Source organism: Coregonus clupeaformis, chromosome 2, assembly GCF_020615455.1.
Source record: "Coregonus clupeaformis isolate EN_2021a chromosome 2, ASM2061545v1, whole genome shotgun sequence".
In the NCBI taxonomy this organism is placed as follows: Eukaryota; Metazoa; Chordata; class Actinopteri; order Salmoniformes; family Salmonidae; genus Coregonus; species Coregonus clupeaformis.
The window spans coordinates 22,849,305-22,865,908 of NC_059193.1; the positions used below are offsets into that span (position 1 = coordinate 22,849,305).

Here is a 16,604-nt window from a genome sequence, read left to right on the forward strand (position 1 = left end):
GTATATTGACAGGGTACACTGATCCTAGATCTGTGCTTATGGAAACGTCTACCTCTTCCAGTTTCACGCATTGCTTTCACGTGTCTAAAACGTATTTTCTGATTGGCCTTTTTTTGTTCATTCCTTTACTGGATTGGTTGACAACCATAACAACAGAACGCCATGTTTACTGCAAGACTAGGACAAATCGAGTGCTTTAACTAGGCCCTAAGATACATTTTTTTTGCCCTGGTTTAAGGCAGAATATAGAAGAATATACATATTCTAGGCAATGTGACCGATGCAGTTCAGTTTCAGCGTCGTTTGAAGCTATCTCAGATCGATTTTGACAGTTCTTCGGGGCAACAGAGGTAAGGTTTCAACAAGGAGGCTTCTCATTGGATAATTCGCAGAGTCTGCAGTCAGTATAGGGACACACGAATAATCAGAGAATGTCATGGGAGGGAGAATAATTACAAAGTTGTAGCCGCTGTCGCAGTGTTGTGGTTTTCAGTACTTTATTTGCAACATTTGGGACTTTGTTTGTATTTAACTCTACTTTACTGTCGTTTCCCGAGAAAGTCCATAGTCACATTTTTCCCCACGTGCACTGCAGTGGCGGTCGGTGCCATTTAAGTTGAGGGAGGACGATTCTTTTTCATGAGCATGGCCTTATTTCAATTACAGTATATTGGATGACTGTCATTCATATTCCATTCACCCAGTTCAATGTAATATCGATAGGTTTAGGCTACTACATGATACTAAATTTTCCTATACCCATCATGAGGTTGCTCCAACCTAGCCTATCAATTAAAGTTTACAACATAAGTGCACACAGGTCGAGAGAATTGAGGTGACAGACTGTCCACATTCAATACTGTCTTGCACACTCTTGCCTGCAACAAGCTAATCTAGGTTGTAATTCACAGGAGGCTGGTGGCACCTTAATTGGGGAGGACAGGCTCATAGTAATGGCTGGAACGGAATTAAATGCAATGGTATCGAACACATCATACCATTCCATTCACTACATTCCAGCCATTGTTATGAGCAGACCTGCCCTCAGCAGCCTCCTGTGGTGTAATCAATAGTCCAACAGTTGCAAACGAGAGTTTCTACTGGACAATTCAGGTATATTTATACCCGTTTAGTTACGTTTGCTTCCGTTTAATAAACGTTTTTCAACAGAATCAGCGGAATGCAGACACCCTGATCACACTTAAACACTGTTCACTTTCATATCAGCCACGTTGTATTCATTCTCGCATCTACGCGCTGTCCTCATCTTTTCCCTTCGCTTGTGGACTTCAATGCACAACACATCAGCTGTATGTGACAAGGCAAAACAAAAAAAATCCAAGCCAAACAATATCATAACTGATACACACAGTCTACATGGTTGTAACCATATTAAAGTAACGTCATAGTCAACCTAGCTAATCGAACTAACGCGTTAGTAAACCCGCTACAATCATGCAGTAACGTTAGTGTATAGTCACTAAGCAGTTTAGCAGTTACACCGGCAGGCCCCGGTGGCAATAAATGAGTAAAACCAAAAGCTTACCTTGACTTGGAAGAGTTCCAGTTTTGTGTTGGATAGTCATAGCCAGCTAGCTAACATAGCATCCCTCTGATTGAGCCGGTGTTTGAGTAGGCTAAACTAGCTAGCTGCATTTGCTAGCTAAGTAAGGGAAAGTGAAAAAGAATGACACAATATATCTCTCTCTTTTACGTCTCCTTCATGTTTGAAGAAATGTGTTCAACTATTGTCTTTCTCTCTCTTTGAGTCAACTACTCACCACATTTTATGCACTGCAGTGCTAGCTAGCTGTAGCTTATGCTTTCAGTACTAGATTCATTCTCTGATCCTTTGATTGGGTGGACAACATGTCAGTTCATGCTGCAAGAGCTCTGATAGGTTGGAGTACGTCCTCCGGAAGTTGCCATAATTAACATGTAGGGCCTTTTATCAGTTGTTTTGAAGGCCATACATTTATCTACATCGCCATAACATAAATGTGATAGCCTACATGTTATACTGATCTAGAATTCCCTCATCATGATTGCGCAATGTATTAATAAACAATGTACATACATCCTGTAGCCCTAATACCTATCCCCTTGTCATTATTTGTTCTGTTTCGCATGGACACAAAATAAATGAATCAATCATGATGTCACTGAACTTCCCCAGGCTGTTCTCTGCTCTTTGTAGCCATGGAGACCATGGAGGTGTATGAGGAGACTGATCGGAGGATGACAGAGGAGGTGGAGAGCTGCTACACCCTCATGGAGGTCACCTCTCCCAAGAAGAGGAAGAAGAACAAGGCTCAGCAGGGAGAGATCATGGAGAAACCCAAAAAACCCAGGTAGTCTACTCTACCTACTACACATTTACATTTACATTTTAGTCATTTAGCAGATGCTCTTATCCAGAGGGACTTACAGTTAGTGAGTGCATACACCAAACAATCAAACACCAACACCTCCTATCAATGCAGATGGGTCATTCTTGAATTACGGTGGCATTTGGGCAAAACGTCATTTTTCTAGATTTAATTGTTTATTTAAATATATTTGGGTACATCTTCCCATTCTAAATCAACTAATATGTTAGCTTAAAGGCCCAGTGTTGTCAAAAACGTGATTTTCCTGTTTTATATTTATTTCCACACCATGAGGTTGAAATAATACTGTGAAATGTTCAAAATGATGATAATGTCCTTTAGTGTAAGTCGGAGATGTTTGAAAAAGACTGCCTGAACTTTCAGCCTGTTTTGGTGGGATGGAATATTGGCCTGCCTGGTGACATCACGAGGCGGTACATTAGTTAATAGACCAATAAGAAAGAGAGTTAGAAACCTCTCTGCCAATAACAGTTAGTTTTCAGTTTTCCCCTTCCCACTCAGACAACTCCCAGACAGTCCCAGCAAAATTCTTGATTGAGAAATTGCTCTTTGCTAAGAAGTAATATATACAGTGCTATGAAAAAGTATTTGCCCCCTTTCTAATTTTCTCTACTTTTGTATATTTGTGATACTGAATGTTATCAGATCTTCAACCAAAACCTACTATTAGATAAAGGGAACATAAGTGAACAAATAACACAACAATTACATATTTATTTCATAAACAAAGTTATGCAACACCCAATTCCCCTGTGTGAAAAAGTAATTGCCCCCTTACACTCAATAACTGGTTGTGCCACCTTTAGCTGCAATGACTCCAACCAAATGCTTCCTGTAGTTGTTGATCAGTCTCTCACGTCGCTGTGGAGGAATTTTGGCCCACTCTTCCATGCAGAACTGCTTTAACTCAGTGACGTGTGGGTTTTTAAGCATGAACTGCTCGTTTCAAGTCCTGCCACAACATCTCAATTGGGATTAGGTCTGGACTTTGACTAGGCCATTCCAAAACTTCCAATTTGTTACTTTTTAGCAATTTTCATGTAGACTTGATTGTGTGTTTTGGATCATTGTCTTGCTGCATGACCCAGCTGCGCTTCAGCTTCAGCTCACAGACGGATGGTCTGACATTCTCCTGTAGAAGGCAAGTCGTCCAGGTCCTGAGGCAGCAAAGCATCCCCAAACCATCACACCACCACCACCATGCTTGACCTTTGGTATGATGTTCTTACTGTGGAATGCAGAGTTTGGTTTTCGCCAGGCATAATGGGACCATGTCGTCCAAAAAGTTATACTTTTTAATCATCTGTCCATAGAACGTTCTTCCAAGAGTCTTGATGATCATCCAGGTGCTTTTTGGCAAACTTGAGTCAACTTTTTGGACGAGATGGGTCCCATTATGCCTGGCGAAAACTAAACACTGCATTCCACAGTAAGAACATCATACCAAAGGTAAAGCATGGTGGTGGTGGTGTGATGGTTTGGGGATGCTTTGCTGCCTCAGGACCTGGACGACTTGCCTTAATAGAAGGAACCATGAATGCTGCTCTGTATCAGAGAATTCTACAGGAGAATGTTAGACCATCCATCTGTGAGCTGAAGCTGAAGCGCAGCTGGGTCATGCAGCAAGACAATGATCCAAAACACACAATCAAGTCTACATGAAAATTGCTAAAAAGCAACAAATTGGAAGTTTTGGAATGGCCTAGTCAAAGTCCAGACCTAATCCCAATTGAGATGTTGTGGCAGGACTTGAAACGAGCAGTTCATGCTTGAAAACCCACACGTCACTGAGTTAAAGCAGTTCTGCATGGAAGAGTGGGACAAAATTCCTCCACAGCGATGTGAGAGACTGATCAACAACTACAGGAAGCATTTGGTTGGAGTCATTGCAGCTAAAGGTGGCACAACCAGTTATTGAGTGTAATAATAATAATATGCCATTTAGCAGACGCTTTTATCCAAAGCGACTTACAGTCATGTGTGCATACATTTTTACGTATGGTGGTCCCGAGGATCGAACCCACTACCCTGGCGTTACAAGCGCCATGCTCTCCCAATTAAGCTACAGAGGACCACAGTGTAAGGGGGCAATTACTTTTTCATACAGGGGAGTTGCATAACTTTGTTTATGAAATAAATATGTAATTGTTGTGTTATTTGTTCACTTATGTTCTCTTTATCTAATATTAGGTTTTGGTTGAAGATGTGATAACATTCAGTATCACAAATATGCAAAAGTAGAGAAAATTAGAAAGGGGGCAAATACTTTTTCATAGCACTGTATACACTACCAGTCAAAAGTTTGCACACAGCTACTCATTCAAGGGTTTTTCTTTATTTGTACTATTTTTTACATTGTAGAATAAAAGTGAAGACATCAAAAATATGAAATAACACATATGGAATAATTTAGTAACCACAAAAGTGTTAAACAAATCAAAATATATGTTATATTTGAGATTCTTCAAATAGCCACCCTTTGCCTTGATGACAGCTTTGCACACTCTTGGCATTCTCTCAACCAGCTTCATGAGGTAGTCACCTGGAATGCATTTCAATTAACAGGTGTGCCTTCTTAAAAGTTAATTTGTGGAATTTCTTTCCTTCTTAATGCGTTTGAGCCAATCAGTTGGGTTGTGACAAGGTAAGGGGGGTATACAGAAGATAGCCCTATTTGGTAAAAGACCACAGTGAAGGTCAGTCAATACGGTACATTTCAAGAACTTGTAAAGTTTCTTCAAGTGCAGTCACAAAAACCATCAAGTGCTATGATGAAACTGGCTCTCATGAGGACCGCCACAGGAATGGAAGACCCAGAGTTACCTCTGCTGCAGAGGATAAGTTCATTAGAGTTACTAGCCTCAGAAATTGCGGCTCAAATAAATTCAAGTCACAGACACATCTCAACATCAACTGTTCAGAGGGGACTGTGTGAATCAGGCCTTCATGGTCGAATTGCTGCAAAGAAACCACTACTAAAGGACACCAATAAGAAGAAAATACCTGCTTGGGCCAAGAAACACAAGCAATGGACATTAGACCGGTGGAAATGTGTCCTTTGGTCTGGAGTCCAAATTTGAGATTTTGTTTCCAACCGCCGTGTCTTTGTGAGACGCAGTGTGGGTGAACGGATGATCTCCACACGTGTAGTTCCCACCGTAAAGCACGGAGGAGGAGGTGTTATGGTGTGGGGGTGCTTTGCTGGTGACACTGTCTGTGATTTATTTAGAATTCAAGGCACACTTAACCACGATGGCTACCACAGCATTCTGCAGCGATACGCCATCCCATCTGGTTTGGGCTTAGTGGGACTATAATTTGTTTTTCAACAGGACAATGACCCAACACACCTCCAGGCTGTGTAAGGGCTAATTTACCAAGAAGGAGAGTAATGGAGTGCTGCATCAGATGACCTGGCCTCCACAATCCCCCGACCTCAACCCAATTGAGATGGTTTGGGATGAGTCGAACCGCAGAGTGAAGGAAAAGCAGCCAACAAGTGCTCAGCATATGTGGGAAGTCCTTCAAGACTGTTGGGAAAGCATTCCACCAATGACACATTTTAGGTAAAGGAGGATTTTCTGAAATGGAGGCCACAAATGCTCATATCTAAAGTCATCAAACCTTTAAAAAGAATTTACTAAAGTGATATGATTAAGCATTTTGCTCACAATGTTATTTCCATTCATTAAAATTGACTAACACCAAGTGACACTTTAGATTTAGACACACCACATGATCAATGGAATCCTCCGATCAATGGAATCCTTTCGACATACTAAAAGGGTGTGATTAGCTAATCATTTTATTTAATATGGACCCCGAAAACAGTTTTCCACTGTTGAGAATGCTCAAGGTCCTTGAATATCTTTGTAATCAGTGATGACATAAAACTGAGGGACACACATTATACTAGTAAAAAATAGCGTTCTTTGTTTTTATTGATATATACAATATATTAAATACGTTTATTCACTGTCTAGCATTCAAAATAATAGATATTTTGGCCATGTAATGTGTGTGGACATCTCATTGGAAAATCATGGGCATTAATATGGAGTTGGTCCCTCACTTTGCTGCTATAACTGCCTCCACTCTTCTAGGATGGTTTTCCACTAATGTTGGAACATTGCTGTGGGGACTTGCTTCCATTCAGCCACGAGTATTCGTGAGGTCGGGCACTGATGTTGGGTGATTAGGCCTGGCACGCAGTCGGCGTTCCAATTCATCCCAAAGGTGTTCCATGGGGTTGACGTCAGGGCTCTGTGCAGGCCAGTCAAGTTCTTCTACACCGATCTCGACAAACCATTTCTGTATGGACCTCGCTTTGTGCACGGGGGCATTGTCATGCTGAAACAGGAAAGGGCCTTCCCCAAACTGTTGCCACAAAGTTGGAAGCACAGAATCGTCTAAGATTTCCCTTCACTGTAGCTAAGGGGCCTAGCCCGAACCATGAAAAACAGCCCCAGACCATTATTCCTCCTCCACCAAACTTTACAGTTGGCACTATGCATTGGGGCAGGTAGTGTTCTCCTGGCATCCGCCAAACCCAAATTCATCCGTTGGACTGCCAGATGGTGAAGCGTGATTCATCACACCAGAGAATGTGTTTCCACTGCTCCAGAGTCCAATGGCGGCGAGTTTTACACCACTCCAGCCGACGCTTGGCATTGCGCATGGTGATCTTAGGCTTGTGTGCGGCTGCTCGGCTATGGAAACCCATTTCATGAGGTTCCCTACGAACATTTTGGAACTCGGTAGTGAGTGTTGCAACCGAGGACAGATGATTTTTAAGTGCTATGCACTTCAGCGGTCCCATTCACACCTGTCAGCAATGGGTGTGGCTGAAATAGCCAAAGTCACTAATTTGAAGTGATGTACACATACTTTTGGCCATGTAGTATATCTCTAAATCCCCAAAACATGTCACTACAACTCTACACCAGTGGGACAAGCCAATTTGCCCCTAGTAGTTTCTACAATGCATACAAATAGATATGTTGCAGTATAAAGGACTTACATATGTTTTCTTTTTAAATAACAGTTAAATAAAACAGAACATGTATTATTTATCATGTGTTTGTCATTGTTAAGTGTTTTTACATGGTGCCAAAGTCAAGTGACAGCATTTACCACAGCAATTCAAGAATGACCCAGATGATGAACTCACTATTTTCACACTGACTGAGTGCACTTGATTTGGATTGCCTGTGTAGGTGGAGCAAGCTAAATCAAGTGACCCAATCTTTGTGTTGAGTTGACTGCTGTATGAGTCAAGATTACATTTATTTATCACGTTTTGATCTCTCACTTCCAGATCAGCCTACCTGCTGTACTACTTTGACGTGCACCAGACCATGCAGCAGGAGTTCCCCAACCTGCCCCAGTCTGAGATCAACAAGCGCATCAGTGTGAGCTGGAAGAGGCTCAACGTGGCAGACAAGGGCTACTACCTGGAGAAGGCCAAGCTGGAGAAGGAAGGGACAGACATGGTACGGTTACCTACTATTTCCACCAGTGTGTCTGGTATCTACGATCGTGTGGTCAGGAAAAACTCCTAGCCTTAGTCATAATGATAACACTACTCCTTCTCTCTGTATCCTCCGTAGTCATCTATGGGCCCTTGCCAGGAGCTCCCAGGCTTCCGTAGGATCCTCCCCAGGTCCAACTACGTCCTCCTGCCCAAGGGGACCATGACAGACAACAGGACAGGGTCCCAGCTGGAGGTGTGTATGGAGGGTCTGGACTCTCCCGTGGGGGAAGGAGTGATGCCCTCCCTGTCCCTTGGTACCCCCCAGTACCCTCCCCTTGTGCTGGGCTGCGAGGTGGAGCTGTCGGAGCAGTGCATCGCCATCGATGGCCTGACAGACGAGGAGGCTGTGACCCTGACACACTCCGGGGCCCTGCAGGGGGTCCTCTCCTCATCGTATCACTCCTCTTCCTCTGCATCCCACGACTCCCATAATGCACCTCACCTGGCGGCAGCCGGTCTGCTGCTCAAGGAGGAGGAGCCGAGGATGGTGGGCGGGGGCTATAGTGTCATTGGAATGGCGACTGACGGGGGACGTGTGGGCGGGACGGTGGTGCAGCACGTGAAAACAGAGCTGGTCACCATCATACCCAATCAGGTTAGTTAGCAACGACACAGGAGTTGGCTTACCTTACTGCTGATCATTCAACAGTCTAGGGTTACTATTCATTTGCCTTGTCTGTTTGTTCAATGCAGTAATGGTAGATAAAACTATTGTGTTTCCCCAGGATCTGATGGAGCACAGGACGTTGCCAGGCGCCAGCTCTGTAGCCTCTGTTGTCATGGTACCTGTAGGAGCCAGAGTGGTACGGGACACTAAACCCTCATACAAACTGGTAAAACTACTCAGACTGATTTGTCTTCCACTGCATCAATTTACCGTTATCCAATTTTCTTTGATTAGATCATCAAGCAATATATTACAATAATGTATTAAATTCCTGTGTCATTTTACCTGTCAGACATTCTAGCAGATTCTTACTAAAACATCTTTGTTTCTGTCTCCAGTCGAAAAAGTACACCAGAAGAGGCCGGGGCAGCTGTCAGACAGCGGGCTGTTCCTTCGTCTACGTGACCCGTCACAAACCCCCCTTCTGCCCTGACTGTGGCAACCACCTGGGGGGCAAGTGGGTGCCCGCTGTAAGTCTACACATTCCCTGGCTTAAAAGTCTGTTCCATCATAATATGAATGTTGAAGTAAAGATGACATTTTATTGGTAGGAAAATAATGAGTGTTCACTTAAACAGTTCCGAGGTATGACAAACTTTCCACGTTTTACATCTCAGGCGAAGAAGTCTTCAGTGAAAGGTGCTGCTCCTTCATCCAAGACTTCTCCCCAGAAACCACCAACCAACCCTGGGGACACCCATGAGACTAGTGTGCCTCCCTCTGATGATCAGAACAGTACGGTGTCTGGAGGGCGGAAGGGAGGGAGAGGACCGCGGGAGTCTAGAGGACAAGCGCAGCAGCGTGCAGTTACATCAGAACCACCACTAGAGGGAGGCAGAGCCAACAGCCAGGGACCCATACAGCCTGCTCCAGCAGGGTCAGGGACACAGACAACTACTATGATGTGAGCATATAGTTCTTTAATTTAGCCCATATTTTATGGTTTATCATTTAATGGTCACATTGAGAATCCATTTTTCAAACAAGCCTTGTGAGAGTATTTCTCTTAGTGGGCTTCATGTTTTGATTGGTTTAAGAGAAAGTTCTTTAAGTTTCAGTTGTTCTGTCTTTGAGCAGAGCTTTGGTTGGAACACCTGTCACCGGTGCCAGGATCAAAGTTCAGGAAAGGAGCAGTGTGATTGGTCAAAAGCGACCTGTGAGAGCCATCCTCCCTGCCCCATTCAACACAGGTGGGCACTGCTGTGGACAGATACAACAACCCTAAGATGAATGCTGTCTGGGGTGTAAACACACATGCCTGAAACCTTGTTTCTGTTTGTCTGAAACTAGGCCGGGCCTTAGTCCAGTGGATTACTGTCCCTCCTCATAAAGGCAATGTTGAGAAGACCAACAGCAGCAAAGCAACCACAGGTAGGATATACACAGCCACATGTACCTATATAATATAGAAATATGTTTTTATGGTAAAATGGTTGTATTTTATCATGGTTAGCCAAGGTAAAGGTACTCATGTTCAAAGTGGTTACTTTGATCTAAGGGAAGTGACACTAGTTGTTTCTGAGGTAACTGAAAGTGTTTGATGTGGTGATTCGGTTTGGACCACAGAGCTCAGTGAGAAGATGGCAGGTTTGAAGCCTAACACTCTGAAACAGCTCGGCCAGATCGTGACAACAACGCCTCTGGAACAGGTACACACACACTCCTGAAACATGCTGATTAAGTGTTTGTCTTCAGGTTTCTCAGTGTTGTTTTGTCCCATAGACTCCCCCTACTCCTGTGGACAGAAGCCAGTACATTGTGACTGATAAAGTAGGGAAGATTCTCTCAGTGGTTCCTCTCAAACAGAACTCTACCGCCACACTGGTTAGTGGGACCCTTTTAACTACATTCTGGGGATAATAGGCCATCCTCACACGTCCTCTAGCAGGCTGTGTGCTCTGTATTACTCCCACTCCTACTGTATGTCCTGCGTCCTCTTTTTGACTGTCTGTCTGTATGTCAGGACCTGGGTCTGTCTACGGCGCGGGGCAGGGGTCGCTGTAAGAACCCGTCATGTGGCTATGTCTATAAGAACAGACACAAGCCTCCTGAGTGCCCCTGCTGTGGCTGGGAGCTGTCCAGAAAGAACGCCAAGGGCTCCAAGCTACAGGTGAGTCTCGAGAGAATCCCACTATGGGTGCATCTGAAATGGCACCCTATAGGGCTCTGGTCAAAAGTAGTGCACTTTATAGGGAATAGGTTGCCATTTAGGATGCAGTTTATGTTTAGGTGTTGTTGTATTTCTCTCTGTGTCTGTCTGAATTATTCCTCATCTCTCTGTTCTCATCCTCAAACCCTCTGTCTGTTCTTTTCCCTCTTCCCTCATTCCCTCATTATCTCTCTCTGGCTCTCTCTCTGTCTCTCTCTCTGTCTCTCTCTCTCTCTCTCTCTCTCTCTCTCTCTCTCTCTCTCTCTCTCTCTCTCTCTCTCTCTCTCTCTCTCTCTCTGTCTCTCTCTGTCTCTCTCTCTGTCTCTCTCTGTCTCTCTCTCTCTCTCTCTCTCTCTCTCTCTCTCTCTCTCTCTCTCTGTCTCTCTCTCTCTCTCTCTCTGTCTCTCTCTCTGTCTCTCTCTCTCTCTCTCTCTCTCTCTCTCTCTCTGTCTCTCTCTCTGTCTCTGTCTCTGTCTCTCTCTCTCTCTCTCTCTCTCTCTCTCTCTCTCTCTCTCTCTCTCTCTCTCTCTCTCTCTCTCTCTCTCTCTCTCTCTCTCTCTCTCTCTCTCTCTCTCTCTCTCTCTCTCTCTCTCTCTCTCTCTCTCTCAGGGTGGTTCAGTAGCTCTTTTAGACCCGTACCGGACCCTGTCCCCAGCCCAGAGGGAGCTACAGCGCCAGTCCACCCTGCAGCTGCTGCGTCAGGCCCTGCAGATCCCTGAAAGTGAGGCTGAGCTCCATGACACCCTGGCCCTCATCCAGGAGCTCAACTCCACCCAGGTGGTCCTCACCACCAACCAGGCTGGGAACCAGGTGTTAGGGGAAGGGGAGGACCAGGGAGGCCTGGGGGAGGTACAGGTTCAGTCAGGCTGGCCGCGGTTCTTTGAGTCTGCAGCCACACACTGTGCTCTGTGTCACTACCCGCTGTTCAAGGGAGGACAGAGGTGAGAAGAAGATTTGTTTGTGTAGTTTTGAGTTTATTATGGCTCAGTGGTTGGACATTTCTGGTGCTCAGGGGTTGGATATTTCTGGACATTTTTTCAAATTTCTGGTGTTTTGAACCATAGTTTGGTTTCAGGAAAGGTCTCTCTATAATGTATCTCTCTGGTGTTTTGTACCATAGTTCTTTAGCAGGGCAGGAGGACTGCTGGCTGTTGACTGACTCTCTGATCCAGACAGCCTCTCTCCAGCTGAAGGTGTGTCTCAACCCCCAGTGTATGGCCCTGCACAGCTTCACCGACCTCCACCCAGGTCTGTTCAATGTTGGCAACAGGTTGCTGGTGAGTCTGGACCTGTTCTTTAAGATCCGGAGTCAGGTCAGACTGGGCCGGCATCCTAACCAGACAGTCAGGACCATCCTGGACAACATCCACATCCACCCTGGTAAGACTTCCTTGGAGCAATATACGGTTCAGAGGGTTTTCAACACTGAGTTCTGTTCATGTCCACCGTTCTCTAACTTCATCTATTCTCTGTTTTCTTTCGCCTCTCTTCATCCAACCCACTCTCTTTTATTTTTTCCTCATCTTCCATCCATCTTCCCCCTTCTCTCTCTCCCTCTCTCTCTCCCTCCATCGATCAGTCCACAATCTGAGTCCTGAGGAGTTGGCCCATGTCCAGGAGCTGCTGGTTAGTGGCTACTGGGCCTTTGAGTGTCTGACGGTGAGGGACTACAACGACATGATCTGTGGTGTGTGTGGCATTGCCCCCAAGATGGAGATCGCCCAGCGGTACACACACAACGTGCTGGAGCTCAGGAATGTGGAGGTGAGGGAGAATGGGAGAGACTTAGACAGGAGGTCAAGGAGAGACTGAGGAGACGGGAGGTCAGGGAGAGACTGAGGAGACGGGAGGTCAGGGAGAGACTGAGGATACGGGAGGTCAGGGAGAGATTGAGGAGACGGGAGGTCAGGGAGAGACTGAGGAGACGGGAGGTCAGGGGGGGACTGAGGAGACGGGAGGTCAAGGAAAGACTGAGGAGACGGGAGGTCAGGGAGAGACTGAGGAGACGGGAGGTCAGGGAGAGACTGAGGAGATGGGAGGTCAGGGAGAGACTGAGGAGAAGGGAGGTCAAGGAGAGACTGAGGAGACGGGAGGTCAGAGAGAGACTGAGGAGAAGGGAGGTCAAGGAGAGACTGAGGAGACGGGAGGTCAGGGAGAGACTGAGGAGACGGGAGGTCAGGGAGAGACTGAGGAGACGGGAGGTCAAGGAGAGACTGAGGAGACGGGAGGTCAGGGAGAGACTGAGGAGACGGGAAGTCAGAGAGAGACTGAGGAGACGGGAGGTCTGGGCGAGACTGAGGAGACGGGAAGTCAGAGAGAGACTGAGGAGACGGGAGGTCTGGGCGAGACTGAGGAGACGGGAGGTCAGAGAGAGACTGAGGAGACGGGAGGTCAGGGAGAGACTTAGGAGACGGGAGGTCAGGGAGAGACTGAGGAGACGGGAGGTCAGGGCGAGACTAAAAATAGAGACTTAAAGATGATTTTCTTTACTTCATTTGTTTTAGCCTGCCTGATCCCAGCACAGTCAAGCTGTCTGGTGTGTATATTGTTGATACCTGTGTCTCCCTCTCCCTCCTGTAGTTTACGTGGCCAGACTTCGGGGCTCCAGACGAGGTGCATGTGGATGACTTCTGGCTGACCATGGAGAGTGAGGCCATCGAGCAGGCAGCGTTCCCCTGCAGCGTCCCCATCACCCGGGTCGACGCCTCCATCATTGCCCCCTTCCTCCCCCCACTGATGAGGAGCTCCACTGTCATCAACACAGAGAAGGACAAGGCCCTGCTCCTCACACAGCACACAGGTTGGAAGTCACACTCTCTCAGGGCTGGGGAATAGGTCAATCACTGGAGAGAGAAACATCATACTCAATCTGGAAGTCTTTCAGATATTTCATTGATCATTACATGTTCATACCCTGTTTATCAATCATTTAAAAAAAAGTGAGTATATAACATTCTAGAGTGTGTGTGTGTTTTCCAGGTGACCCGTCAGTTCTGGTGCGTCTGATCCACGAGGGCCAGCTCAGACCGGACCGTATGGACGAGCACAGTGCAGAGGAGCTCAAAGCCATACTGGACTGCTGTGGAGAGATAACTGCACCTGAGAGCAACAAGGTATATACCAACCCTGTGTATATACCTTGTATATACCTGTGTCCGTGTATGTATATTTCTGGTTTGATTGTGTGTGTTTAGGAGATTGATACATGTCTCTTCTCTCTTTCTGTCAGGATGAGTTGCTGGTCTCTCTGATCTCCCTGTGTACGTGTGTTCAGAACGGCCTCTCCACGGCCCCTCAGCCCCCTCCACACCTCACAGCAGGCAAGCTGTCCAAGATCTGCCCCCATCAGGTAACAGCACACAACTCACCAATCAATACATCCAATATCAATTAATCAATCAATCAGTCATCCACCAGAATCCATTCAACTATTACTCAGTCAATCAACCTGTCAATTAAACATTCAGTCTGTCAGTCTATGAAAAATGATAGGGTAGCCAATCAGGCCTCACACAATAACATAATCTATTGACCAATAAACACAAGAGAAACAGAAAGATGATAAAGACTACTTTTCCCATACTCCTCCAGGTGGTGTGTGGTTCTAAGTACCTGGTGAAAGGTGAGACGGCGCGGGACCACGTGGACCTGCTGGTGTCCTCCCGGTACTGGCCTCCCGTCTACGTTACCGACTCTGCCCGCCAGGTGGCGCTGTGTACAGACGTGCAGTACCCTGAGCTGGCCTCCACCATGTGGGGCAGGAACCAGGGCTGCTTCTCTGACCCAATGGACAAACCAGAGGTAGGCCCTCACACTGGGCATGGAAAGGACTTAGTTATTAACATCTGATTATTGGACTAGGAGGGAAACTGAGGTCAAATCAGGATGGTGTCGGAAGGTTTTTTTAACCTGTAATATGCTGATTTTACAAGATAATTTGAAGAATGAATTGGTCTCTATTTACATAATAGATAGTAGATACACTAGGTACTATGGATGTTATTGTTGTTTATCTCACCTCTCTCTCTCTCTCCATCAGTTTGTGTCATGTGCTGAGCTACAGGACCAGCCTTACAGTGCTGACCTGTCCTCCGTGGTGGAGAACCCCCAGGTCCACCCTGTCACCAAGTCCTCTTCCCGCTGGATAGTGCACCCTGCTGGGCCTACAGATGTCCAGGAGCCCCGCTGTCTGAACCACCACTCCATGGGGCTCTGCAAGGAGCTGGAACCTTACTGCAGCCTGGTACAAGACCTGGAGAGAGACGACAATGAAGAAGAGAATGAAGGGAAGGTGGGGAGGAAGGATGGGGTCAAGGTTGAAGCCGAGGTAACAGAAGGGTCAGAGGTTACTGAGGAGGAGTGTTCTGAGGGTTTGGTGACATCATTGCGGCGGCGGCCTTTGGCCTTTGACAACACAGCCTACTACTACCTGTACAACCGTCTGCATGACTTCCTGTCCAGCAGGGAGGTGGTGGACCAGCAGATCAGCACGGTGCTGAAGGCCTGCCAGCCTGGGGAGGTGGTGATCAGGGATGCCCTCTATAGGCTGGGGGTGGCACAGATCAACACCCAGGAAGAGGAAGGGGAGGAGGGGGAAGGAGACGGGGGAGTGGAGGGGGAAGGAGACGAGGGGGAAGGAGACGGGGGGTGGAGGGGGAAGGAGACGGGGGTGGAGGAGGAAGGAGAGGGGGGGTGGAGGAGGAAGGAGAGGGGGGGTGGAGGAGGAAGGAGAGGGGGGGTGGAGGAGGAAGGAGACGGGGGGGTGGAGGAGGAAGGAGAGGGGGGGGTGGAGGAGGAAGGAGAGGGTGGGGTGGACGGAGACACTGGGTACGAGGAGGAAGTGGTTCTCTGAGAGTGACAGACTGTGGCTTTTTGGAGACTTATTTTGTGCTCTGACCCAACAAGTAAACAAACCAATGTAATTCTCTGACATCAGGGGATAATGTTTAATATTATGAACATATGGCCCACTGTATTATGAGGTAGTCCTTTTTAGAAATAAGCCAATATACATCTGGTTAATAAAAGCTAGAGTGTAGTGGGGAGGCTGGTAGTCCTTGAATGTACTGTGCAAAAATATGTTTGAGTGTTTCCAAAGAAACAGAGGTGTTGCTGCTAACCAGACAGATAGTCTAACTTATTTTATCATCAGTCCAGCAGAGACTTTGCTGCTGGCTTGAAATAAAGAATGGCACTTAGTTTTCTTCGTGAGAGGAGCAGAACCAGTGAAGTATAAAAACGTGAATGTTACTAACTGCTCTCTGCCTTACTTTGACTGAAGGAAAGTTCACATAGTTTTAGAATAGAGAAAAAAGTTTTAACATATTGTTCATGTTGACTAACTTCATTATTGGAGTGCATAATGTTCTGTCTAGAAATCTATTATTATTTAATAACTGTATTTAATGAGTCCTCGTGTTTTCTCATCATCAGTGAGACCTTTCAAACTGTTCTATATTATCTTCTTGTACCTCGGTTGTCACTCGTTGCCCTTTGGGCTGAAATGTATTCGAAGTAGACAATCTTTCACATCTGCCTCATGGGCTGATGGAATCTGTAGTTCTTGTGGCCTTTGATTGTTTTTTGACTACAGGAGACACTTGCCTGAGCTCCTATTGGAGGGGTGGCTCCTAATGTCAGGACTGTTCTATCATCCACACTCAGCTGCTTGAATGGAATGTAAAGAAGACAATGATTGACTTGATGATGTAACGGTGTAACAATTTGCGGGTGTAACTTGATACCCACTCAAGGGGGTAAGAAAATAAATGGTGAATGTTGCAATTTCTGAGCAATTTTGCTCAAGGAATTCTAAATAAAGAGAAAAAAGGATTTCCTAATGTTGAATCAAGTTTCAGTGGGATT

General features: G+C 46.1%; 1 protein-coding gene across 1 annotated transcript; it reads left to right on the top strand.

The window, feature by feature from the left end:
* The first annotated feature begins 156 nt into the window (after nucleotides 1-156).
* hmgxb3 (HMG box domain containing 3) lies at nucleotides 157-16,411 on the top strand. The gene is made up of 21 exons (XM_045225613.1): nucleotides 157-350; nucleotides 2,177-2,351; nucleotides 7,708-7,882; nucleotides 8,000-8,518; nucleotides 8,649-8,756; nucleotides 8,929-9,060; nucleotides 9,208-9,494; nucleotides 9,668-9,780; nucleotides 9,881-9,961; nucleotides 10,157-10,239; nucleotides 10,313-10,414; nucleotides 10,554-10,700; nucleotides 11,349-11,680; nucleotides 11,860-12,119; nucleotides 12,319-12,503; nucleotides 13,320-13,539; nucleotides 13,719-13,852; nucleotides 13,969-14,088; nucleotides 14,331-14,540; nucleotides 14,779-15,386; nucleotides 16,333-16,411. Exons 2-21 carry the CDS (start codon nucleotides 2,200-2,202, stop codon nucleotides 16,409-16,411), a joined length of 4,047 nt encoding a protein of 1,348 aa, XP_045081548.1. The 5' UTR covers nucleotides 157-350; nucleotides 2,177-2,199.
* The last annotated feature ends 193 nt before the right edge of the window (nucleotides 16,412-16,604 follow it).